Raw genomic sequence first — 25,960 nt, 5'->3', positions numbered from 1 at the left:
ATCATAGCTATATTTAGGGGGAGGGGGCATGGTGGCGCAGTGGCGCAGTGGGTTGGACTGGGTCCTTCTCTCTGGTGAGTCTAGGGTTCGAGTCCTGCTTGGGGTGCCTTGAGGCGGACTGGCGTCCCGTGCTGGGTGTGTCCCCTCCCCCTCCGGCCTTACGCCCTGTGTTGCCGGGTAGGGTCCGGTTCCCCGCGATCCCATATGGAACAAGCGGTTCAGAAAATGTGTGTGTGTATTTAGGGGGCCTGTTGTGTGGTGGGCCTGGGGGCTTGGGGTGCCCTGCAGCAGACTGGCATCCTGTCCAGGGTGAGTCCCTTCGGCCTTGCGCCCTTCTTTGCCGGGTAGGCTCCGGTTTGCCGTGACCCTGCTTGGGGCAAGCAGTTGTAGACATTGCATTGCATAAATATATTTAAAATAGACAGCCCATCTAGCAGTGGTTTCTGCAGCAGATCACTGGCATGAAACATATTGTACTTAAGCCCTATATGTTTGGCCTTCAGCTGAGGTGTCCTGGTGTTCTTTATGGTCCATTAATAGCAGAGTGTTAAATCGATAAATTAGTTGGGGGCAGTGCAGTTCTCCCATTGGCCTACTGCACAATTTTTAGAAATGTGTTAATAACAACACACGGAATGCAATGGAAAGGGAATATGACATTTTACCGATCTCTTCCTTTTAAGCTGTGAAGTTTTTTTTTTGGTGGGCGAACTTTATTTCAGCTGTGACTGGTTCGTGATATGAGATGTGGCCCTGATACGGGGAGTGACAGTGGCTTCTAATATGTTTGTTGTGTAATCCATGGTATTCTTCAACATCAGGCTCCCTGTGTTTAAACACCTTCTGCAAATACAGTCATCTATTTTGAAAATAATTTTCAGAGCAGCTTCACATAACTCCTTTCACTCGACAGTGGTTGATACATGAAATGAGATATGACAGATTTCCGAATGTCATATCAATACCTAAACGGCTACAAAACCTTGACAAAATCCTGAATGAAATTTGAGGGATTAGGGTTTAAACTGACATAAACACAAGTTTGGGAGTCAGAAGGCTCCCAAACACACACACACACACACACACACACACACACACACACACACACACACACACACACATACATGCACCCTGGGCCTTGAGATTCCTCACCATGTGACAGATGGTGCCTTTGCAAAACAGCTGATGAATATTCATGGTCGTCACAAATAGGGGGCAGTAGGGTCTCTTGTCAGGGAAAGGGTCGCTGTCTCAAAACTGCTATTTGTGTGTGTGTTTGGGCAATAAATACAATGTTCATCAAGCCTTCTTATGCAACTGTCTGCCAGTCTGCCTGCAGCGTACCTGTCACAGCCATATGTAGGTATGAAAGGGATTTATCGCACTTGTGCATTTGTACCTGGAACAGGGAGGGAACAAGTCCTTACTGTTCAACCACAGTTTATTATTTATTTGCTTGTTTGTTGAATGCAAGGATATTAAAATATTGTCTTAAATGCAGGGGGACGCAGTAGTGCAGTGGGTTTGGCTGGGTCCTGCTCACTGGTGGGTCTGAGGTTCGAGTCCTGCTTGGGGTGCCTTGCAATGGACTGGCGTCCCGTCCTGGGTGTGTCCCCTCCCCCTCCAGCCTTACGCCCTGAGTTGCCGGGTTAGGCTTCGGATCATTGTGACCCCTGCCTGGGAGAAGCGGTTTCAGACAGTGTGTGTGTCTTAATTGTTCAGCAGCATAAGAGTTGCTGAGCACTGTGAGACCCCAGAAGACGGAATAGGAGATGAAATGGGTGCGCCGTGGGTTTAAAGAGGAGGGATGGAATTCGGAAGAAGGTGATGTGACAGAAAACCGAAGTGGCAAACTGACAGATGGAGATTTATTTATAACCCCTGCTGATTCTAAGCACAACAGACAAGAGGAGCAAGGATACGAGACAGAAATGGACGAACTAATGAAAGGAGCTGCGACGGCCAAGGTGCAGTAATTCAGCTAAAAAATACAAAATTCCCACATAAAGCTTTTGAAAAATTTGCAGCACTACACTATAGGGTAACTATTTCATTTGCTTGGGATGCTGGTTATGGGAGTGAGCTTTTTTTACCGAGTATCGTTTTAAAATTTTTGTACAGGTAATGTAGGAAATAATATCTTGTTAAATATGTAAATATGAACTACGAAAAGACAAAATACGGCCGAGTACAAATAATTGAGCAACACGCACTCCCTCAGAGGGAAAGAGAGAGTGGGAATGTGCCGAGCGCTCCCTTCAGCTGTTCTGGAGATCTTCAGCATCAGCATCCCAGCACAGAGTTGAGGTTTTGGACCGAGGTGTGAATTGTCTCACTGATGACTGTGGTGGGTCGAGGACGGGCGTTCGATCCCCCCCGGTGGCGGGAGGCACAGCTACAGCGTGCATCCCTGAGTTCGAACCTTGATGTGTCACGTCTGTTGCCAAACAAAGCACCCCCGTGGGCCACCAGACAAGCTCTTTGAGGCGTTGGATGGGGTGGTGAGCGGTAGTCAGGGCAGCCTTTGGGGGTCCCACCTGCTGTGGCTCCAGCCGATGCCAGAAAATGGGGCCGAACGACAGGGCAACTCAGAAATCAGTATAGCCTCTTGTGTGTTTCTGTCTGGAGTTCAGATCTGGTGACTCCAGCTGTAGAGGAAAAGACCCCATCAACCCCCCCTGCTCCCTTATTTACCCTCAAATCTGAACACTGCTGTCACTTCCAATACATTAGGCAACACAACAGTCCACAGGGAAGAGCGGGATCTGTGTTTCTGCATTTGTGTGTGTGTGTGTGTGTGTGTGTGTGTGTGTGTGTGTGTGTGTGTGTGTGGTGGGAGGTGATTAGTATGGTAGCAGTAGGACTACTTGTGAGAGGTGGAGCTAATGCCTTTTGTCATCACAAAAATGAATCCCTTTCTGGAAAGTTGCCTTCTTCTGAGAGAGAGAGAGAGAGAGAGAGAGAGAGTCATGTATGGACACAGATGTCAAATGATTATCATGATCAGTGGATTTTTAAATCTCCTGTCATTGCCTTCCTCTTTTCTGGCGACTCTACAAGTAACTTGTAGTGCCTACACCTGACCTGCGAGACTGACTTTTTCCGAGGGCTGGGAGGTTGGAGGGTGCCTTGAAAGCCCAGCAGGACGGGGGAGGGAACGGACACAGCGGGGGGCCAGGCTGGGGACAGACAATAGCGAGGGAGTTGTGAAGGAGAGCGGGAGCAGAAGGAGCAGGAGGAGTGGGTGGTGGATTTTGGCAGCTGGGATTAGCAGCGCACAGAAGATCGCTTTGTGTCCTGCTCAGTTGTCCTTCCGCAGAGAACTATGGGGTAGGAGCCCCAGTCTAGCAGTTGGACAATCTGAAGCTGGACCCTGCTTAGCAACAAGGATTTCTGTCCACTACGTGCCGCTCTTCTTTTTTCTCATCTTCACAACCATGCTCCCGGGCAGATATGGTGATTTTCTTGAGTAAAAGCCTTCGGTCCCTGCTGTCCGTCTTCAAGAAGAAGGGTGAGTACGGGAATGCTTCTCTTCGCCAGCTTCTGCTTTCCGTAAACCGGTATTTCGCTTTCTCGGGTGGTGGATCCGGAACAAAAAGGTGTGCAAAACTTTGGATGAAGTTGTGGCAGAATTTTATTTGAAGCTAACTTTCTGTACTACGTAAAAATTACTTTCACAGCCGCTGAACAGCAACGATTCCTTGAAGCCGGCACCGTCCAGGAACCACCATTCCAATTAAACAAAGAGTGACTTTGCTAAATTTTGGAAGATGGGAGTGTGTCTGTGAGATGGATATCAGTCTATCTAGAGCGGACGTGGTTGTGTTGCTTTTGAGCACTTCACGAGCTTTGGGGTATTTGAACATTTACATGCTTGGAGATCAGTCCCAGCCCCTTCGACAAGGAGTTTGAGCCCATCTTCTAACTACGTTCCTTTTGTCAGGCTTGCATGAAACCAGAGCAGAGGGCTTCCCCCAGCAATGCACTAGTTACTGATGGCGCAGCATCATGGAACTCCATTACTGTGTCCATCAGTTGGTTTGGGTGCAGTCATGTTCCTCTCAACCTATCGGGAGGTACTTAAGATCACAATCGTTTCTCTCCTGGATCTCTGGGTCCGTGCATCCTTGGTGACATGACAAAACAATGTCTTAGCATCTCAACACAGTGTGGGTTTGATTAGCAGGAGACTTGATCTGCAAGAGTAAAACACCTTACCCTCCACCCCAAGTGCAAGCTTTTGGGGTTTCCTTGAGATCTTGAAGTTCTTTTCCAGCCTGGTAAATCAGAGGCACTATTCTGTCATGTGCAGTACAACAGCAGTGTCCCAATAAGCTTGCCTGGCATTAGTGTCACGACACTTGACACCCGACAGGAATCGCATAATCCGAGGCTAACGGTAGGAGTTCTGAGCAGGGGGTGGTGAGAGGGGTAGCTAATGGACTGATGCAAGGGCTTTTTCATCTGCCTTTTATCCTCTTGGCTCTAACAGAGGGCGCCGGGTGCAGGTTACCTCTGAGGCGAGGATGAGGTTTCCACCTCGGCGGCGGAATGAAGCTCGGTACTGTTCTGCCAGGTGACCGTTGGCCAGCCTGAGATTGCTGTCAGGTGGCCCTTTTCTTCTCATCTTGCAGGGAACAGCCCGCCCCCAGTTCGCCCGCACAATTGAACCTGTTTTTCCTAGGTTTCTGGGGAAAAGTGCGAGCTTCAGCCCCACACACTCTTACAGAGTTCCGGCGTATCATGTGACATCTGATATACGGCATCCACTTAGAGACAGATATATGAGTATCTCTTGAAGCATTAAAAAAACATGATATTAGCTTTTAATCACGGTTCAAAAGCTCTGAGATCAGCTTAGTTCATGTCACCGACCCATGCAAGAATTTCATTACTTTTAGGTTTCACAAAAATGTATTTTTAGCTGCAGCCAATCAATTTTTTCTACAGTAACTTTCATAGCTACACCAATGCCTGCTGCAACAAACCAGACTGAGGGGTACCATAGATGTTCACTTCCTCTAATGTGATCCAGCAACCTGTTAGTCACACATCTCGTTCTTTGAGCCCTGCGCCATCTTCAGTTGTGTGGAATAGTCTCTTCTTAAGGTTTGCAGACCCAGGAACCTCTCCGTGTTTACTCCCTAAGATCAGGATGAAGAAGCTGAGCAGTGCAGCTGAGCCCTACACTTGGCATGGACATCCTATGACAATGACCTGAGAGCTCAATGCAGCTAATCTGCTATTCGTTTTGAGGATGAGCTGCTCTATGAGCTTAACTGGCCAGGAACTGAGAAGCCAGCCTAGGGCTGCCTAGCACATCTTCTGGCCATCTGCCTGTCTGCTCTGGGGGTACTGGCCTCAGATAACCCAATGGAGAGGACTCCTCTCACCAGAAAACTGCGACCTATCAGGGCAGAAGAAGGGGACCCATGCCACAAAAGTCTGTGCTACAACTTTCCTCTGATTCACCTGAACACCAATACTAACCCTTTTCTTCTCCTCCCGCCTCTGCATGTCACACCTGTCTCGGGCACACAGCAAATGTACCGAAGCATAAATTTTACGAACACATAAGGACACCTCCCCCCCACCGTGATTTCAAAAGTAGTGTTTCGCTCTACGGGATCCCCTGAGGGAACGTTCCAGACAATTACAGTCCAACATTGTGCTGGATCTGTCACACTGGGAGTGTGTATTGAAAGATCTGTCAGTAGGAGGAGCCATAGGTGAAGGTGGGCTTAGTGTGTTTCACCTAAAAGCCCTCTGCACTGAGACATCAGACATGTAACAAACGCACACAACTCCAATTACATTTACCGTTATTTATTCCTGTGACTCTTTTCTCTAGACTTACGATCTTAAGCTGCTTACAGTGATTTATCCATTTAAAAAGCAGGGTATTTTTTAATCTTAACACCTCTCTGAACTCCGTAATGCACCTGCTGTCTGATTGTTCGAAAGTCTTCTGGCTCTGATAGAGATTTGAAAAAGCCGTCAGTGACGTATGCTTTAGGTAGTATGGAAAGGTAGAGGTCAAAGGTTATCCCCCTTTTCTGCGAAGAGGCCAATTGATCATTAGGGAACTTCTTCCACAGCATCTCAGAGCACCATGCTGCTTTTTCCATGCTTTGCTGGGACGTGACCTTTCCAAATGAGCTGCAGGCTCCACAGCCATTCCTCATGTTGCTTGTCCAAGCAAGTCCCCCCTCCCTGCTCAGAGAGCAGCAACCCTTTAGGGAATCCGTGTCACACTGCCCTCCCACGTGTGCCGGCTTCTAGGGCCTCTGTCCCGCTAACGGGCAGTGGGAGACATCTGTCCCCTTCTCTAGATTGGGGGCAGAGTGGACAGATTGGGCCGAGAGAAGAGGAAGTGAAATCAACAATATTAGCACATTCCACAGCATGTATGGATAGAGCTCTCACAGATTTGTCATCATTATGGATTTAGAATATGGGACATTGTCTCAGCTGTCAATGTATATCCAACTCTGTCCAGTTTACCCCTTAGGCATCAGAAAATTTACCATAGTAATTCATGCACCATCTGGCCATGGTTACAGCACTTGCTCAGCTTAAACTCATGCACCTCTGGTGCCCTTGATAACCCACAAAGCCACTTGAGCGCATAGATTTTTTTTTGTTATTTCTGAAAACATTATGACTTCATGCCACTGGGAATAGCAAAGGTAGCGAGAAGATCGGCAGTGAGAAACAAGAATGCAGTGTTCCTACTAAGAGGTAAACAGAGAACCTGTTGGCCGAGGAGGAGATGGACATCATTTCATCTTGCAGTACCAGTCCAGAGATTGAGCATTTGCTGGAAACAAGTATTTGGTTAGGAGGCATTCTGTCTCTGACTTGGAGCAAGAAATGAGGGCCCATGTCTTCCCAGCTCTTCTGCAGCAGCTCCCAGAAACACAGGACACCTATGGGTTACTTTGTTTTCACTCTTGTGTCTAATTCTTCTCATATTCGTTATTAGCCAGAGTGCCAGGTGGACTCACATTTTTCAGTGGTCCAGTATGACAAAAAATTCTTTAAAAGCTTTGTTACATTTGCATCAGGCAGGGCTGTTTATTCAGAAATACTGCCTGAATGCTGACTGTGTCCCACACATTGAGATGCACCAATGTCTTCTTGCCTTGTTGGCTTGGACCGGACAGATTGTGAGGGCAAAGGGGAGCACTGTGCCACAAGAGGAGTGGGACAGTTTTTGGCTCGGTCAACATCCAGGGAAAATGGGCACAGAAAAGTAACCCCTTCACTGCCAGAGACGGCACTGTAACCCAGTATGTGATACTAGAAGATATTCGTAAATTCGTCGAATTAAAAAAGAACTGCTTGAAATGGTAAAATTATAGATTCCTTTGGCATTGGGAATATCATTCCACAAACGTAAAAAAATTAACATGACTGCTTTCTCATGTTTACATCAAGGCTTTTCATCTAGGCTCTAGGAAGACAATGTCAAGATGAGCTGTGTCCCACCTGATTCCAAATTACCTGATTCCTCTTGTTCTCCTAACTATAGTCCACTGGGCTTTAGAGAGCTATTCTGTGCTCTCTGTGCCTCTTCATCTATGACCATCGTTCATTTGGCTGTCCTTGAAGTTCCTGCAACCTACATCTGCTCCGTATGGTTGGCATATTTGTGTGTGGGGTAAGATGCTGAAATCCTGAAGAACAGCCGTGCTGGGAAAGTACTCTGTACCCAAACCCTGTAGCGTTCCATATTTCTACCACATTAGCCTTGTATTTCTGCTCTTCTTCAGACATGAAGACCCCATTTCCTATCTCAGTACGTACGCACTTCACTGTGAACAGATTCGAGAGCTGTGTGGCAGTATGTGTAATAAATTATAAGGTATAATAAGAAGAGCCTTAAGTCCCTTTTTTTAACTGGCATCACCATAGCACCATAGCAAAAGGGCTCCACGTGCTTCTACTCCTTGCCATCTCGAAAGCTTTCGGAAGGGAAGGGACTTTTCCAGAGAAGGAAACAAACCGAGTGGCTGTCAAGCACTTCAGCACGATTGCTGCCTTATTCATTTTAATAAGAGGTCATCTATTATCTGAAACATGTTGTAGCAGCAGGTGTCTCCTCTCGTTTGCTATGTTTTTTCACTCCTCTACATTCTCTATGTCTGTCGAGATAACAGTTTATGATAATGATGTCAATGCTCTATAAATCTATGTCACAGTGGTTATTTTACCGCAGTGGACTGACAATGAGTTATCTGATCTGTACTAGATGTAATATGCACTGCTGCATTAATATGATGTATGATTAATTTACCCGTTTAGTGGGATTTACACGGTTCTTCATTGCTCTGCGGTAAAAACTGTGATGCCAGTCATCCAAAACTCAGAATTAATAGCTGGAATGTGTGAAATGACCTGAGGGCCTGTATTCTAATGGCCCCATACAGCACGCCAAGCCTCTGCTCACCATATGCCCCCACTTTCTATGCCCCCTTTTCCAGCTGCCTCCAAACCAGAGGATGACCGCAGGTTGACTGTACACTTCCAGAGCTCCCCACACTACCAGGAGAATGTGTTTATCGAGGGCAGCCGGCCACGGTACCTAGAAGTGCTGCACTCAGAGGCGCAAGAAGGGCTCAAAATTCTGCAGCAAGAAGGTACAGCGAATGATCTTAAAACCCTTCACCATTTTCCTTCTACCCCTGGGAAATGAAACCCTGAGCCCACCCCCCCCCAAGTGAGTGCTAGGTGCTGTAACATGGTCATTAAAGCTCTTCTTACCTTTCTCTTACAGAAAAACAGAATGGTCTTGATGCCGAAAGTGTCAGCGTAAGTACTGATTAGTCTGCAAATATACTGGCAATTATAGCAGAACCATTCATATTATTATTTTTTTTGTGGGTTAAAAACTGCTTAAATGAGTAAAATTACATAAAGGGTGGGAAATAAAAAAAGTTTATTATCAATATGAAAGAGTAAAGAGGGTAAAGCTTATTCATGTATACAGTTAGTCCTCAACTTTACATTTATACGTTTGACCACTGTGTTTTAGATACAAAAGCATTTTATTTACAGAAAGTGTTGTTTGTGATTCCATTAAAGTTATTTTTTTACAAATTCGAGCAAGCAAAAGATAAATACTCTGGTGGTGCAGAAGAGAAAAATAAAACAGGTTTAGAAAGTGAAAATAATACTGCAGCATAAAGTATAATTATAATATGCTAATATAAGCTATACTTATATGCATAATTATAATACAAATAACAGTACAGTGTGCTATCTATATTATTGTATATCAGTACTATTTTAACAAGAATAATGTGTGAAATTAGTGAAAAAATATAACAAAGCCCTATTACACAATGTAGCATTAACGTGTGTTTACTGTTCATATCTCTTGATGGGTTATATAATACAGTATAAGGGGGGGTTGAGATTTACAACGAAGTTTACATACAACAAGGCTGTTGGAATGAAACCTCGTCGTAAATCGAGGAGCACCTATTACAGGAAAACAGGAATGCTACAGGGACCGACAGAAAGTGTAACCAGCATGCATTGCTCTGTCCCATGCAGTCAACGACAACGCTGGGGCCAGGGGGTGGTGCTTGCCAGCGGGAGAGAAGGGGTTCGTTGGGGTCTCGGAGCACCACGGGTGACACTGCGTCAACAGCCTCCACAAGGCCGGCGCTGGCTCGCCAAGGTACAACACCCACACAACCAGAACTGTGTGTAGAACCAGCCCAGTTCTCCCTGGATGTATAAGAGTCACACACCCTGCCCTGATACCCTTCAAATAACAAAACAAGGACTGAAATAATAGTGTGTATAGATGCTAACCCACTGTCCATAATATGGTGTGTAAACATGCTGTGTGATTGCAAGAGGTGTACATATATTTTATTGTCTCTCCTCCCCATGACCACAATCAGGACACAGGCTAATACTGTTTGAAGGATGTGATTGTTTCTCTCACTTCTTCCCTCCCTGCTCCACATTGAAACGAACAAACTCGAACAAACTCAAACGAACAGGCTCCACATTCAAACCTCCCAACCCAGTGAGGAGGCCCGAGAAGTTACGGAGAAGAAGCAGGAGAACCACGATAATGGGAATACCGCACCACGTCCAGAAGGAGCTAGGTACATCCACAGCACACCTGCTTTGAATTGAGCCGCAGTAAAATGGAAAAATGGATGTCACCCAGTTTCTCTCTCCAACGTGTATATATACACACATATAAGCCACGTTATATATTTTTTTCATATATACTACTTGTCCATAAAATCGTTAGCCAGTTATAAAAACAAAATAAGCGTTATTTTTAATTTCTAGCAAATTAAGTTAATGAAAGCTTTACAACGGCAATAGATAATATAAACTCGAAGCTGCATTTGAAGCGAATCATATTTTTAGACAAACATCTATTAAATATTAATCATTTATATTGTTTTGCTTAAAGGACTGGAGAGAGGAGTAATGCTTCAACCAAAAATGGATGGAAAAGTGTCCAATGGAGGGGAAGGTCTCCCTGGTATTGTGGTCATCCCAACCATTGATGGAGAAGTGCCCACAGCCAATCACGGAGGAGCACGAGTGCATCTCCAGAACATTGAGCTGCTGCAGTCCTCCAAAGAAGAACAACTTTTGAAACACCACATCCAACAAGTTTACCAGGAAGATGTGGAGATCTGCCCTGCAAACATGCGGAGGCCCAAGTCTCTGGCCGTGCCAGGGTTGACCACAGGCGGATTTTTGGCGGAGCCCCAGGGCCCTGTCATGTCGATCTCACCGCAGGCTACCTATTTGTCCACGATCATTCCCAATGCTATCCTGCCTGCGGCTGTTGACGTGATCGAGATCAACCGCAGTCGTAGCCAGAGCAGTGTGCGCACAGTGGGCAAGAGCAGCTTGTCAGCCAGCCCAGCCTCATCTCGCTGTGCCGCTGCCAGAGGACCCTCCTCCAACCGGAGCCACTCACAGTCCTCTGAGACTGTAATCTCCAACTCTTCCACCATCTCCTCTAAGTGCAGTGCCCAAGTCCCCAATGGCACGGAGAAAGACGCAGAGCATGGTGGGCCACTGGCCTCAGATCGAGTGAGTCTCTGTAGTGCCACCAGCTGGCTCAGTTCAGCCAGTGCAAGTACCAAACAGCAGGCTGAAATGGCACCCCATGGTGGGCGGGAGATGAACGATGGGGAAAGCCAGCGGAGTGATGGCTCCTTCATTCGCTGTTTGTCTGTGACTAAGACAAAGATGCCTCCAGCTCCACCCAAGAGGACATACTCCTTGCACCAGGATAAGCTCAAGCAACGTTCTCAAGAGATATTGGAGACAGACTCCAATGATTCTGGAGTTAGCAGTGGGAAGATGTCTGGGGTCAGCGGAGCAAAGTACAGCAACGCAGAGGAGGAGGCTCTCACACAAAACTTGTCTGCAAGTGCTGGAAGTCCTACAGACTCTACAAACTCCTGCTCATTAGATGATTCTAGATCTTCTGTGACCTCCAGTGCACTTATGTCTGATCAGACTGTCACCCCTGACAGTGCACCGGGCTCCAGCGAATCCTCACCACAGAAATTACCTTCCCGTGGGAATAAGTTTGAAAGGACCCTGTCCCCCTCCAGTGGCTACTCAAGTCAGAGTGGCACCCCAACCCTATCTGCCAAAGAGATCCACCCCCCCTCACCTGGAAATAAAAAGGCAAAGCCCACTAAGCCAGAGCGCATGGGCTCACAAGCATCTCCTGCTGCCTCCATCTCTTCTTCGTTGACTTCTCTGTCCTCATCTGTGTCAGAGACTGTACACCAAGATGCCCAGGTCAATGGGCAACCTTCTAACATTCCCAAGGCTTCACCCCATAGTGCTGTGGGAGCTGACAAAGTCTCCTCTGCATCCAGAAAAGTGACTCTCAGGGAAGAACTTGACATTCCGCCACCACCAAAAGTTCGAGCGCCTTTCCCCCCACCTCCAGAGATATGGATGCACAACAAACGCACTTTTGACTTGCTGTGTGGCTCAAGAGCTGCTGCCACCAGGTTGACCATGCCTCAGACGCGGCATCCAAAAGCACCTTCACAGGACCAAAAACAAGAAACTGTAAATGGTGAACATAAGACACCTGGGACAGAGAAACAAAGGGAGGATTCATCCGAAACAAATAAAGAAGGCAAATTACAAAGTTGGAATGATCCAGTTTCAGAACATAAACCAGAGACTTCAAAATGTATAAAAGGGCCTTCAGATATGGAGAATCCAAAAGCAGAACAAACAAATTTAATAGTTCAGCAGAAACAGGAACCTACAGAGAAGAGTAAGGACCAAGATAGTTTAGAAGCCTGCATTCTTACCAACCAAAAGAGGGAACAAGAGAGTTCAGCCATGTTAAAGAAGGTACCACCCCCAGTTATGAAAAAGAATAGTCTAATGGCACACACATATCACCCACCAAAAGTTAAGGAAAATCTGCTGGTACAAAAGAAAAATCTTCCTCCTGAGGTGGAAACTAATCCCCTTCTTGAAGAAAAGATGATGAATGTTCAGAAGCAGGAGGCTCTAGACAAGGGTGCTGTTGCAGAGAGATTCAACACTTTGCAGTCCATGCAGACTCTTTCAGTTGATGCTCCCAAAGTAGCTGGTGTTTCTCCCCCTCCTTCCCCACCTCCTGCTTATCATCCACCCCCACCCCCCTCAAAAAATGGACTTACCGCCTCAGTATCCTCCTCGCTCCTGGAAGACAATCAACTGAATACCACAGTGGAGTCCTGCTGGCCTCCTCCCCCTCCACCCATCGAGGAATCTCCCACACCTGTCTTTGAAGAGCAGGATGAGTTGGACTTTCCCCCACCTCCTCCCCCTGTCTTGCAGGAAACCTTGCTGGATAGTACTGAGGGTTTTGTGACTGTGACTGAAATTCAGGGAACATCTGAATCCTTGGTTGAAAGCATATCAAAGACGCAGCCACCTGTTTCATCCCTGGCTGACACTCCAATGGCGGTGAAGGAATGCGTACATGAAGAAGAGCTGGTGACCCAAAGCAGCACAGATTCAACTGCCAATGTCCTGCCGGTGAGGCCAGAGACTTCTGAGGCTGTACAGCCAAGGGCTACTCTAGGTCACTCTACAGAGAGCAAATCACAGGCCCCACAAGTGCCACACTCAAAGCAGATGCCACTTCCTTTACCAGCGGGTGTTCCACCACCACCACAGGAAGCCCCACCTCCACCACCCACAGTACACAATGAAATCCTAACTGCTCCAGCAGTGATTTTCCCACCAGCCCTTCCAACCCATGTGCCCCTTGCACCCCCACTGCCAGAAGAAAAAAAGACTTCAGCTATCTTTAAAAGACAGCCAGGAAACATGAACTGGGAAAGTAAAAGTAAAGACCTAGAGCCCTGGAACAGAAGCTCACCCGTACCTAAGGAGGATGCCAACATTCCCCTAGTCACCCCCTCCCTTCTCCAGATGGTCCGTCTGCGATCTGTCAACGTCAGCGATGATCAGACCGCTAACCCTGCAGAGGATAGAGAAATGGGCAATGGGAGCAGTCCTAGTGAGGGACAAAGCCAGACCCAGGCTGGTAGCCAGAGTGTTCCCCAGAAGCCCGTCCGCAAGTCTCTGTCCTTGAAATCCCCCGGGCCCAGTGGAGCAGCACCCTCCTTGAGACTGCAAGAGGCCATTCGGATGAAGACTGCAGCCATGACATCAAAGGATGCACTTCCAGCCAGGCTCAGCCTGCGTTCCCCCCTCTCCTCAAACAGTGGTGGTGAGTCAGGAGTGTTTTCTTCGAAGCCCTCAGAAGGAGGAGATGTGCACAAGTCCCCTGCCTCCACTGCCAGTTTCATCTTCTCCAGGAGCACAAAGAAGGTCGTCATTGAAACGCCCACATCCCCTGAGGCCCAGTCCAGCCTCAAGCAGAGCCTGGTGGCAGAACTCATGCAGGTCTCGGACACGGCAAACCTGGCAGTTGCAGACAGTAAGCCCAGCGCCATGGCTAAGAGGCCAAGCAAAGTTCCCCCTCCTGTTGCCAGGAAACCAGGCCAAGTATCAAATAACCAGAGTAAGTTGGCGAGCCAGAGCGAAAAGGTTGAGAGTTCCCCAACTGAGATGCCAGCAAGCGCGGCCAATGTGCAAAGTAAACGGGTGCAACCTGCAGGCCAGAATGCACACCCAGAAGACAGCAAAGAGGCAACAAGTAAGTATTTACAGCTATTTAATGTGCGTTAGATATTAGCGAACATTTTTCGCCTGGCTCTTCATGCACTGTCAGAGGCCACTTGCTGTCAGATTCCATACTACAAGACTGTAACGTTCCTCGAGATTTGAAGACAGACAGACCTGATTTTGGGTACTATCCCATAGTATTTCATACCTCTGAGTTAGTTTTCAAAATCTGTGTTAAGAACATATCTCACATATGCCTCTCAACTCATATCCATATATCATGATTATTTTGGTGTAACCTGGAAACACTGCAGATTGTTAATAGCAGCACCATGCAGTCTGCCGTTTCCTCTTCGACTGATATGCACGTTTCTGGTCCTCATTGAATTTCTTCGCCTCAATTTACACAGCATTTGATGTAACACATGCTTATTCTTATGCATCTGTGGCAGCTCTAGATTTAACCCTTTCCTTACCAAACATGTCTCTTCACAGGTAGTACAGAAGCTGCAAACACAGTTGAAGCTCAACCCACGTCACGAAGGAGCTCAGGCTCTGCACGGACGGACCAGTCGGAACTCTAGAGGGCACTGAGAGAAAGCCGGACAGAAAGCGGTTGCGATACGTACTCGTGAGAAAGGTCCGCTGGATCTTCTCAGCAGGAGGAAGTCTTAATAAAAGCCTTAGCCTTAAAGCGACCTGCATATTTATGCAAAAATAGCTGTGGATCTTTAATATCTTTTTATAGCTTTGTTTTGGACCATTTAGTTTCTGTGGAGCAGTTTGACTTGGAACAAGTTCAGAGTACCCTCAAGAATGTTGTTTTTCTTGCAAGTCTCCCTGACTGCAAGTTTAAGCTGCCATCTCGTGGTCAGAAAGGGTTGTGTCCACCTCTGTTAAGTTCAGAAGACCGAAAACCTGGTAGCTACATTCCTGTGCATACATGACACAAGATTTTAGACGATTCCCTTTTAAAATGAACGTATTATTACAATAATGCAGTATTCCTTTTTGGAGTTAAGTACTACTTACTGCATTTACTTTGTTAGTTGGTACGTTGATCTTAGAGCTGACCTCAAATTTTTGTTCTATATGCAATTTTACTTTTCCAACTTTGAAAAAAACATTTTTACTGTTTTTATTTTGGAACTAAGTGCTTGACAAAAAGGGATACCTGCATATTCAAACATTCAATCAGAAAAGCACTTTGAAAAGCAAATATGCTGCATCAGGTCTTTTGGATAGCAACGGTGTAGTCCTTCCGGGTTAAGATAATTAACTGCTCCTTAGGTATATTCCCAAAGAGTGTATATTATGCATTCTTATAGCACTGTTACCACAGCAACCATACATTGACATCACTATGGCTACGTATACAAACACATATATACAGGTATAGAAACTCCATTTAATTCAGTTTTTTGTCAGTCTTTATCGTTAATATTTCTTGAAAATAGCTGTTTCATTTCAAACCTGTCTGCTACATGCACTTTGATGTGCCCAATAATTGAGATGATGCTGTTGATCTTAATGCCTATTACTTTATGTAGTAATATGCAGTGGTACACAAGCTGTCCAGATGGCACCGAAGCAGAAACGCTGCCTTTAGCACCACAGAGAAGGCCACACTTGTCACACTAATCACACTGTGCTCCTTTCTATTTGAAATGGACTCCGGAACGAGAAACGGGCTCCGGAACCCCGACGCTCCTTCACATCTCAACAGAATGTGCTCGAGTTCTGGCATCCAACTTGAGCGCCTCTTCCTGTCATGAGAAGTGATGTGAATTGATGGACATCCGGAAAGCATCTTGAATAACTAGTTCCATAAACCAGGAGTGAGTCATTCTAATCCTCCAGGACCATGGTCATGTCACCAAGACTCCCATCAAATTCAACAAATGGACCAAACATTGACTGAACACTGAAAACCTGGGGTCTAATCTCTATTCAGGACTTAAACTGCAATTGCTTTTCTGCAGTACATCCACTGCTGTTGTACTTTTTGGGTAAAATCCCTTCTTTATTTCAATGCAACCTTGCACAGCTGGCCTTACAAGTACCTGAAGAGGAAGAGATGACCTTTCACTGGGAGTTGAGCCACATACCTTCTGCCTCGGTAATTCAAATACTGAAGCTATTACGTTAAATACTGAAAATAATGTACAGCTGATATCTCTTTGTTAAGAAAAAAGTATGAAATAAAATACGTAGGAATTTACGGTGTCACTTCATCGACAAATGCTATTTTGTTGATAAGCTTCAATAGAACAATTAATCATATGCTGTTTGAACCTCCAGCTTAATGACTGTGGTCCTGAAGGTCACGAAGACCGAAATGCAGCTCAGAAAAAAATATTTACTTCGTACTTGATTTACTTTGGAAGCTTTTTGTTCATTGAACAAGGCAGAAAGGAAAAGTGATAAAGGACAGAGGTTTCAGCAGAAGTTGTAAAACAAAGTGCAATTACTGTTTCTATGAAACATCAGATTATATCAATTCGCATTGTAAAAATAAAAGTTACAATGGGAGAAACATGCTTGGGGCAGAACATTAAATAGGGTAATCATTGCCAACTAAAATCTTATAGCACATCCATAGTTAGAACAAAAATTACTGTTTTGCAAATATATGACAAAACACCTAAAAATGAGAGAAAATGCAGTTTGTGACACCTTTTTCATTTGCTTCTTTAAATGTGTTTTGTAACTTTAAATGTGTTTTATATCACTTGGTTTCTGTTCCAGCGGCAGTCTTTCTTTCCATTTGGGCCACCAGAACACATAACTTTGGGCAACCGTGTTTTAAATGATACTGTACATCAAAGTCAGACAAAATGCAAAAAAACTGTGTTCAGTTCCAATTTGCAAAATGGCATGACAATATGCCCTCATCATACCTTCAAAAGTTCATATTATGTGAATCATGTTCTTCCATTTATTCATCGCATTCATGTTTCCACAGTAAAACATACAAGAAAAAGGTTAAGTTGCTCACCAACTGATGTCTCACCAGATCCATGATCACTTTGTACAGAGATTATTAAATTAGTTGACGCTATGGTGCCTGCTGCTCACCCTGCCTTACATCACTCTAACATACACAGCAATCACACACCCCCCCAGGCCCCAAAATCTGTGAGATTACGCGAAAACAAAGACTAGTAAGAGCCAGACAGTTGCGTTTATTGAATTTTACAGTGTGCTTAACATGATAAGACTGATCGATACAGTGCGGCCTTAGGGCTCAAGAGACACCGAAGCGATATTACAACCACATGCCGCCCAGCATGTGCCCCCCCGCCACCCAACAACACAGCTCATTCAACCCAGAACCTCCATTGTCAGAATGTTCCAGAAGCAGGTGGTCTGTGAAAATTCCGATACTGTGGAGAGGGACATGGAATAAGAGGGGAGAATGAGCAAAGGAAGGAAAGGATGCCCATCTGATGGGGTGGTGATGAGGGGGTTGAGTGGTTTGCTGAAAGGCAATAATGAAACATCAGGTCTGATAGTGAAGCATGAAACCAAACACAGGACTGCGATGTCTGGTCACTGGACGAAGCCACGGTAGCAAATGTGTCACAGTCATGTTGGACAACCACAAAGGTGTCACGACCAGGCAGTCTGGCATCAGGTGCCTCACACACTTTACCTTTCGGAGTCAATGAGAGTCAGCGATCGGGATGAAGGGTTAATCATGGCATTATTTGGTTTAATAACCCAGGCCACACCCAGCATTAATGGACTTTTCCCATTCCTTCCTGAGCAGCTTCAGACCTGGTTGAGGGAGAGCGTGGTTGTAATGGAGATGTGAGAAGAGGAGGGGGTGTGGAGGCTCTAACTGATATTGCCCCCCTTGAGCATTTTGCAGGTGATCTGACCAAGTCTGGTCATCAGAGGCTTGTCCTTCCACTGGGCCACACACTCGCTGGAGATCTTCAGGTCCACCTAAATCATCACCAACAGGCTCATACCATGTATCACAGTAAATAATGCTGGCAACAAGTTTCAATATGTAATGATTAAATTATCAATGAAGAAGAGTGCAGCACCACTGCAGGAAAGACTCACCTGTAGCTTCTCAAACACCTTCTTCTTGGGCTTCAGCTCATCATCAGGCTTTCCAGCCTTGTACCCCTCCACAAAGACGTGGTCCCCCGGTGCAGAGCCCTCAGGCGGGTCCAGGGGCTCCACTTTTCGTGGGTCCCCTTCTCTATTACCCAACCCAAGAGAGAGAGACAGAGGGGGGGGGGTCAGTTTCATCCCTGACCCTTAAGAACCCCTTAGGAGCAAGGACACACAGGGAGCCAGAGGTCAAAGGTGGAACAGATGAGGAGCCGGGGCCCCCGGTACAGGGACCAAGCAGGGGACCTACATGGACGCGCAGAGCAGCATCGCCTGGGACTCCACACCACGCATCTTCTGGGGCTTCAGGTTGCACAGCAGCACCACCAGCCGGTCCTCCAGGTCCTCCTTGGCCACATACGCCACCAGGCCACTCACCACCGTGCGGGGCTCCGCCTCACCCACATCCACCTTCTCCAGGTACAGTGAGTCTGCGTCAGGGTGCTGCCGACAAAGAGAAGCACGGTAACACACAGCCAAGAGGGCAGCAAGGGGTACAAGTCAATAGATAATTAGATTGCAGGTTCAGATCCCAGGAGTTGAACTCCAATTGTACAGCTAACAATGTGTGACAACACATCTAGCTGTATAAAAATGAGTAACAGATGTAGTTAAATGCTACCCAGTCCCTAGGGAGTAAAAACACAAGATTCAGAGGAGAAGGAAAGACAAACAGTCCACCACAAACACACTATTTCAAGCTCACCATGAACTTCGCCTGGACTTGTGTAAGATGCCAAATGTACTTTTGCACAGTTATATAATTTTCCTATAACAAACAGTCAAAAGTTAGGAAAAAAGTTAGTGAGTTACAAGAAAGAATGAAAAATGGGGTATGAAATGTAAAAGTGTGTGTTTCTGGATGAAATGCTCTGATTAAAGTCCCGAAATTATTCAATTTCGTTTTATTGTATGCTGCTACTATTCTATATGGTGTCTATTTTCTACAGACAACATACAGAATAGCAGCAGTTAGTGCCAACTATTAGGAGAGAGCCATCTAGCAACTGAGGAGAAGACACCAAAAAAACTCCCTGCGAAGAAAGGGAGAAAAGTCAGCCTCTGGTACCAGTGGTACTTGCTCCCACTCAGAGTTAGGTACTCCATTAGCATCATTCTGGTTAAATTACCCAAACGGTACAGTAGCAGTTCCCCTCCATGTCTCAACTCAGAGTCATTCAGCATCATGGCACACATTACCCTTTCCTTCCTGGATGCCATTCGTATAGAGTCAGTGTTAGAGTCCCCCTTACCCTCTCCACGCTGATGACCTTCCCAACCCGGACATCTAGCCTGGATGGAATAATCTCCTCATCATCTGAGTTTTTGGGGTTTCCTTTCATAGCGCCCTCTGGTGGCAGAGAAATAAGACCGCAAAAATACAGCACTTATTTTTTCAGCAAATAATGGCAGTATAGGAAACATAGCCAAAAAACTATATTAGAGAAAGATTATTCAGCCATTCTGACAAGCCAAGATGCACAAGAGCAGGCTGTAAAAGAACTGCAGGATTCACACTCACTGCTTTTTGATGGGTCTGGGTAGGCGAGGCCCGTCAGCTTCCGCATCTCCGGGCTCTCAAACTTCTTCCTGATGGGGTCCAGCAGCTTGTTCAGAGCCACCTCGACTGAAGCCTTCAGGTCACCAGGGTGAAGGAGCTGTGGGGCCAGGATCAGAAGGCAGAGGTCAAAGCTCACAGGTCATGCACGTTCACATTTATTCATTCAGCGGGACCCTTTTTCATCTTTAAAATGAAAGACAACTCAAAATAAACAAAAAAGCATTTTGAAATAAGCAAAAAGCTTTAGATGTGGACAAGAGACTGTCAAAGCACATTCAGTTTGTTCACCAACACCAATCTCCTAGCACACATTACACATGTAGCTGCTAATGGAATAGACCGGAAATACAAAGGTGTTCATGACAGATGGAATGATCAAAATGTACAAAGCTTTTAGGTAATCCGGAGAACAATAAGTACAAAAGAACCACATTCTGGAAAACAATGAATGCTGAAAGGGATCTGGAAGCTCTGAGGGACAGAAGGAGCTCATTCCAACACGTCGGGGCTAAAGCCAAGAGCATACAGACTATAAATTTTGGACCCCTCATGAGCAGCACCACCAAGCGGCCATAAGAGAAGAAGCAATACTGTCTCGCTGGGGTGTAGGGAGTGACGAGGTCTTGTACCCATTTCTACAACAGCATTGTAACCCTCTTAACGAGAGAGAGGACTGTTTGTGTGCATGTGGATGAGCTGATCAATCACGGTGGAGGCAACTGTCAACAACAGCAAAGGCGTACCTCCTGTGCAAACTCATTTTCCACCTCCTCGTACAATGTGTAAACTTTGTCTCCGCCAAACTTCTCGCTTCTTTTGATGACAAACTCTGAAACAGGTGAGACAAATACATCAGACTGGTTACAAGCGGTTCAGAAAATGTGGTTAAACTGGTCAGTGAGGCATCACCAGGTTCCACTTCACTGCAAAGTACTGAAAAGGGCTGCACTGACGCATGTTCTCCGCTGGGTGGCCCTGTGGCACACTCACCTGAGTTCAGTGGGAAGAGCACATGCTTGACAAACGCCAGCACACCGTTGTTTTGCACGTTGCCTGGCTCACAGAAGGCCTTTTTCAACTTCTTCTTCACGTCCTCCTTCCTGTCCAGGAGGTCAATCTTGGACTCCTAAGGACAGACATGAAATATTAGTCAAACTCCTGACACTAAGAGTCCCGGAGCTCTCAATGCCATGCAGTGACGCCAAAAGACATGTTTGACTGTAGTTACTCTGAAGAATCACACAGATCTTTAGAAACCATCACTGACACACCTCAGAGTTTTCCCAGCATCAGAGTCATTCATCATCATCAGCAGGTATATGGCAAAAAATTCAGCCCTCAAAGCCTCACCTCTTCTGAGGAGCTCATTTTGCTGCCTGTGAGTCCAGGTACCATTGGGTTCATCAAGTGGACTCTTTTGGCATAACCAAGAGAGGGGAGGTACTACGAGGAAACAGATTGCCAGCCTTTCAGCATCCAGAACCACGAGCATCAGACAAGTCATAGTGACGACATAACCCAATCGACTGTCCAGAGTCACATAAAAAAGGTACCTTCTCAGCCAGTGTGAAGATTTTCCTCTGGTCCACTCCTCCAAACTGAGCATCCACCTTGAGATACTCCTCATCCAAGGCCTGGAGACAGAAGAATTATTCATAATCGTTTTGTATTTATTTACCCTGGTTTTACATGAACCAATGTGAACAACGCTGTGTGACCACGGTCGGTTTTATAATTAGATAAAAGCCGGCAATCACCCGGGGTGCCAAATTTTGCTACTAAAATTGAATTATAAATTTTCACCTTGGAAAGAAAAATAGTGCAAACACTGGCTAAATAATAAACAGTTCTATCAGAAAACCGGAAAACATCCGCAGCCTTATGTATGTACGACAAACATCGCGCGACGCATCACTGCTCCGTGTCTTTAAAATGTTACGTTGGACTTGAAAACAGACCCGAGGACTTGTTTTCAGTGGTTAAAGTATAAATTAAAGGATACATTTGCATACTGTGCTTATTTAGCAATAAGCAATGTGTTATCATAATTAGATGACAATAACTGAAATTTTCTCACGTGCTCATATCTATGTATCTTTTTTTGTCATATGCATGTACCCTTTTATTAATTTAGCCAATTCCTGCTGAGGGACACAAAAGCCTAGTGCTCTCCCTGCTTAAGTCAATGTAAAAAGGCTCACTGTCATGTGACACCCTCACTTACTAGACTTATACACTTCACCAAAGTTATTCATTATTTGCACTTCAGTGTGACTCTAAGCAACCGATAACAGTATAGCTCTGCAGCAGGCGTGTGTGTGTGTGAGAAAGAGAGAGCATGTGTGTACCTGCAGGCCGGGGTAGAGAAGCCCGCTCAACAGGGGGTGCTCCACCTGCTTCACCACCTCTGCTCCAGCCTTCTTGGCATCGTGTTCCGTCATCACGGACGAAAGTCTGTACACATCCAGAGTATACTCCCTATGCGATAAAGAGGTGGGCATCACACTGACTGTGCAGGGGGCTAATAAGCAGAATATGAAAGACAGGCCAAGGTATATACACGATGTTTGCTACAATTCGTAACACGAGAAGCTAGGGTGTATTTTTTTAATAGAGCTAAAAAAAAAAAAAAAAATTTTACATTAATCTTAGTTCTGCCAAAAAAACTGCAGTAAATGCCATGTAATTAAAGGAGCATTAGCTAAAAAAAAAAAAAAATTTTAAATGACCAGACATCAATTCAAGTAAAATCAGAGCAAGTATTGCACGTTAATGTGTAGATATTGTATTTTTATAGAACTCTTCTCACACAGTGACAAAGAGCACTGAGCAAAGGAACAGAGGTATAATATAAATAAAACGGTGGTGATATATTAAAATACTACAATAAATATGTAATTGTTAAAGCTGTAAGTACGCCAACTGACCACAGAGGAAAGGAACCAAAAAACTCAAAACCGAAACACAATGGAGAAGAAAAAAAAAAAAAGTCTTTTCAATTTAGAGCCATTTATACCATTGTCACTAAATGCCAAGGTGATGAGTGTTACTTTGTGCTTATCTAAGAAATGGAGCAAAGGAAACAATGTGGACAGTAACAGGTCAAACCTGCTGAGCTGGAAGTCCGTTCCTTTGACGAACTTGAGCTTGTCCAGGGGAACCCCAATGCTCTCCAGCATGGCCTTGATCACCTGCTCGTAGTACTGAGTCCTGAGCTCCAGCAGCTCCCAGGGGGCCTTCATGTTGTCCAGGTATGCGTGAAGGTCGGCAAACAGGATGGTCACCTGCAGGGAGGTTCAGGTCACTACAAACTCACTGTTAATTTCTATTGTCCTTTTTGCAAGGGGTCCACACTGAAAGCCTGCAGTCCTCAGCGTTACCCTCCTGTGGTGTCCCTCAGAGCTGCTGAATCCCTCCCAGCACTGAAGAAGCGCCTCAAATCTCTTTCAGACACACTTCTGTCACGATCCCCCTACAGCTTCATAAATGAGTCCAATGACATTTGCTACAAGTATCTCTGTGTCACTTAAATTGGAAGGTAGTGGAGGGATGTGAAACAGCAACATGACGGTATGAGCTGTGCTTTGATAATCATTTGAATAACATATATGCATCTAAAGCTCTGTGTCTACTGCTTTCACACTGAAAGAACAAGTGTCAAAGTAAACGTTCAGAATTGCAGTCATGCAGCAAAATGAAAATATGCGATGAGTCATGCTGGGCCTCGCAGACAGCGATCGCTCACCTCGCAGCCTGCCTTCAGGAAGTCTGCGATCTTTGACATGGGTACAAAGTAGGCGACATGCGGCTTCCCGGTGGTGGCCGTGCCCCAGTACACCTTCAGCTCTCGCTCCCCTAGGACCTCTTTCAGTTTCTCCTCACCCAGGACCTCCTACAAATGAGAGAGAAGGACTTTACTTCTCCATCACCACACGCACAAAGTGAGGGGCAAGGGTTCAAGGATCGCCACACCGAGGGGAGCTGTCAGTAGTGATGGAGGTGGAGGTGAAGGGGGGGGTGACCGCTTGGCTTCGGAGCCGGACCCAAACCTCCCAGAGAGGGTCCCTGGGAAAGTGGCGTAAACAAACTCTTTGGGGACAACTGCAGGACTTCCTAACTTGGAGAAGATTGACAGCTGCGTGGCACCTGCAGGTTCCTCGTGATGAGGTGAAACTTCTTCTCCGGACCCAGCGGCTCCCCCATGGCTGCTCTCTCCACTGTCTGCGGGGGAAGAAGAAACCACACGTGACATGACGGTCTCTCGCCGTCGCGAGGCACCAACACTGCAGGAGCGCGCGCGGAGACCGCACTCCCGGTACGCGGTGAGCGACGTTCGCGCGCCAGTGTGTCGCGTGCCCCTCCTCGCCGCGAGCCTCCCCACGGCCTCCCAGTTCCACACGTCGAAACGTACGTCTATCGAGCTCAGAAACGGGTAGGACGACGTCTGCGTTCACATCCAGACCGTAACCGAGCATCGGTGCGAACACAGATCACAGAACAGTTCTGGAGCTCTTTTGAAGCTCTTTAAAGCTCATTTATTAAAGCGCCTCACGTCAGCAGCGCCCATGATGGCATGATGACGGCCGGCGGGTTTGAATGAGCGCCGCTTCCTGCTCCTCTCACCGTTACACGCGACTGAAAACCAGTCCGTTTTCCCGTTCAATAAGAACAAAACGGGTCCACGAAGAGAAAGCCACGTTAGCCACGTACCTGGTCAACTGCGGACACGTTGCGTTGCCGCGAGCCACGGCGCGCGCTCGCTCAACCAGTCACTCACTCCCTTGATGCGGCGTTGCATCAGCGTCGCGCGGACCGCGGCGTTCGAACAAGATCGTCTTCAGCAGCGAGAAGGCAAACTCCCTCCCGCTCTCCGGAACAGCTTCAAATACCATGTACACTGTATACCACTTATATATGCGTCATTTATATTATCACTTTCATTTTTACTTGTTACAGAAAGTGATGGGACTTGTACTACCAGTTTTTCTACTGTTGATTTTAAAGTGGAACTGAGTTGGAGATGATTCCAGTATGTCATTTTACTTTACTTCACCTCGGAAAGACCTTGTTTGAACTGCAGAACTAGTTCTCATCATGGTGCCTTGGCTTTTTAAAACTTATGTTTAAGAGTTTGCTTTTTTTGTAATAAAAATTAATGCCCAAGTTCAGCTGTTCGTAGTTTTACGTGTTTATTCTAGTTTCCCCTATAAAAGTCAGAATGGTTTATGCTCAGAATTACTCGTTTTTTAATTAAAAGAAAAGCCGAAATTTTCCCACCTACTATGTAGCGACCTTTAAGTAGTTGCTTAAGTTAAGAGCCCCATCCACACACACTCCAATTCATTGAATATCTTGCTGCTGACGACAATCTTTGCTCGCCGAGCTTTCCAAGCAAAAGCAATCGAAAACAGAGCTCATTAGGTAAAGTAATCCATTACAGAGCCAAGGCAAACTCAATCTCCAACAGAGCCCAGTAAAATCAATCGATAACAGCAACCGACGAAACGCTGCAGGCTAATCCTCATATTTAGAGGTTTTGCTTCAGGATTTTAATTAACTCAAATAAAACAAAGACAGTTTTCATCGTTGCACCAATGCTTTTCCAGAAGTGTAACCATTTTGGATGAGTCGGATAAGAAAATGAAGTTTGAAGAGTCTCCTGTTAGAGTGTTTGTACTTTTTTAAACATATTTTACTGCACTGTGATTGTGTGTCTCAATGATGGATCTGTTTGCACGTTTCAGATTTTCTACTGGTTGAATAGTAACTCTACATAAATTTAAATGCTCTGCCTCCTCTCCTTCTTACGCTCAGCAAGTTCATTCGATATTGTACTAAAATTTAACATTATTACACCTAGTTTCTCCAAGATAACATTCAACTTTACACTCTATTTACAATGAATGATTCACCCGGGGTTTACAACTGGATCCTTTTTTACTCTGTTAATTCAGGGTAAGTATGTTGGGGGGGGGGGGGGGGCTCAATCCCAGGCCCTTTGGCTGCAAGTTCTGACCACTATGCCCGCTCCTGTCCTCTATATATTTCTTTCATTCTGCCATTTATCAGGCAAAGCCATAGCATTTACTAAGATAATTTAACATATTATTCAAAGAAAAA

The 25,960-nt window shown here is 45.8% G+C and overlaps 2 protein-coding genes across 4 annotated transcripts in view; one reads left to right on the top strand and one right to left on the bottom strand.

The window, feature by feature from the left end:
• The window catches only part of nhsl3 (NHS like 3), a 45,000-nt gene extending 27,767 nt beyond the window's left edge, over positions 1–17,233 (top strand). For 2 of the 3 annotated variants that reach the window (XM_018759868.2, XM_018759869.2), the window contains exons 2-7: positions 8,487–8,642; positions 8,780–8,814; positions 9,562–9,688; positions 10,020–10,127; positions 10,448–14,182; positions 14,647–17,233. In XM_018759868.2, the coding sequence (XP_018615384.2) occupies positions 8,487–8,642; positions 8,780–8,814; positions 9,562–9,688; positions 10,020–10,127; positions 10,448–14,182; positions 14,647–14,735 (4,250 nt within the window). In that variant the 3' untranslated portion in view covers positions 14,736–17,233. Of the gene's footprint in view, positions 1–2,797; positions 3,512–8,486; positions 8,643–8,779; positions 8,815–9,561; positions 9,689–10,019; positions 10,128–10,447; positions 14,183–14,646 lie in introns of those variants that run through there. The other variant, XM_018759870.2, reaches the window with a different exon arrangement.
• An 83-nt stretch (positions 17,234–17,316) lies between these two features.
• On the bottom strand, positions 17,317–24,754 carry yars1 (tyrosyl-tRNA synthetase 1). Its single transcript, XM_018759871.2, has 14 exons — positions 24,551–24,754; positions 23,987–24,061; positions 23,586–23,732; positions 22,949–23,124; positions 22,189–22,318; positions 21,394–21,474; positions 21,191–21,283; positions 20,831–20,966; positions 20,584–20,669; positions 19,802–19,937; positions 19,533–19,630; positions 18,530–18,723; positions 18,226–18,367; positions 17,317–18,102 (listed from the first exon to the last, which is right to left on the bottom strand). The coding sequence occupies exons 2-14, from the start codon at positions 24,041–24,043 to the stop codon at positions 17,992–17,994; spliced, it is 1,587 nt and encodes a 528-aa protein (XP_018615387.1). The 5' UTR covers positions 24,044–24,061; positions 24,551–24,754; the 3' UTR covers positions 17,317–17,991.
• Positions 24,755–25,960: the final 1,206 nt, after the last annotated feature.

Source organism: Scleropages formosus, chromosome 23, assembly GCF_900964775.1.
Source record: "Scleropages formosus chromosome 23, fSclFor1.1, whole genome shotgun sequence".
Taxonomy (NCBI): Eukaryota; Metazoa; Chordata; class Actinopteri; order Osteoglossiformes; family Osteoglossidae; genus Scleropages; species Scleropages formosus.
Note: the sequence above shows the minus strand (reverse complement) of the source record. Positions and strands in the feature narration are given on the sequence as shown.

Excerpts from the sequence above, each read along its gene's own strand:
- yars1 (XM_018759871.2), bottom strand. The coding sequence starts at position 24,043 with ATGGGGGAGCCGCTGGGTCCGGAGAAGAAGTTTCACCTCATCACGAGG. Across the intron at positions 20,670-20,830 it reads GCTCTTCCCACTGAACTCAG|AGTTTGTCATCAAAAGAAGC; the intron begins GTGAGTGTGCCA and ends CACCTGTTTCAG. Across the intron at positions 18,368-18,529 it reads ATGCTGCTCTGCGCGTCCAT|AGAAGGGGACCCACGAAAAG; the intron begins GTAGGTCCCCTG and ends GTTGGGTAATAG.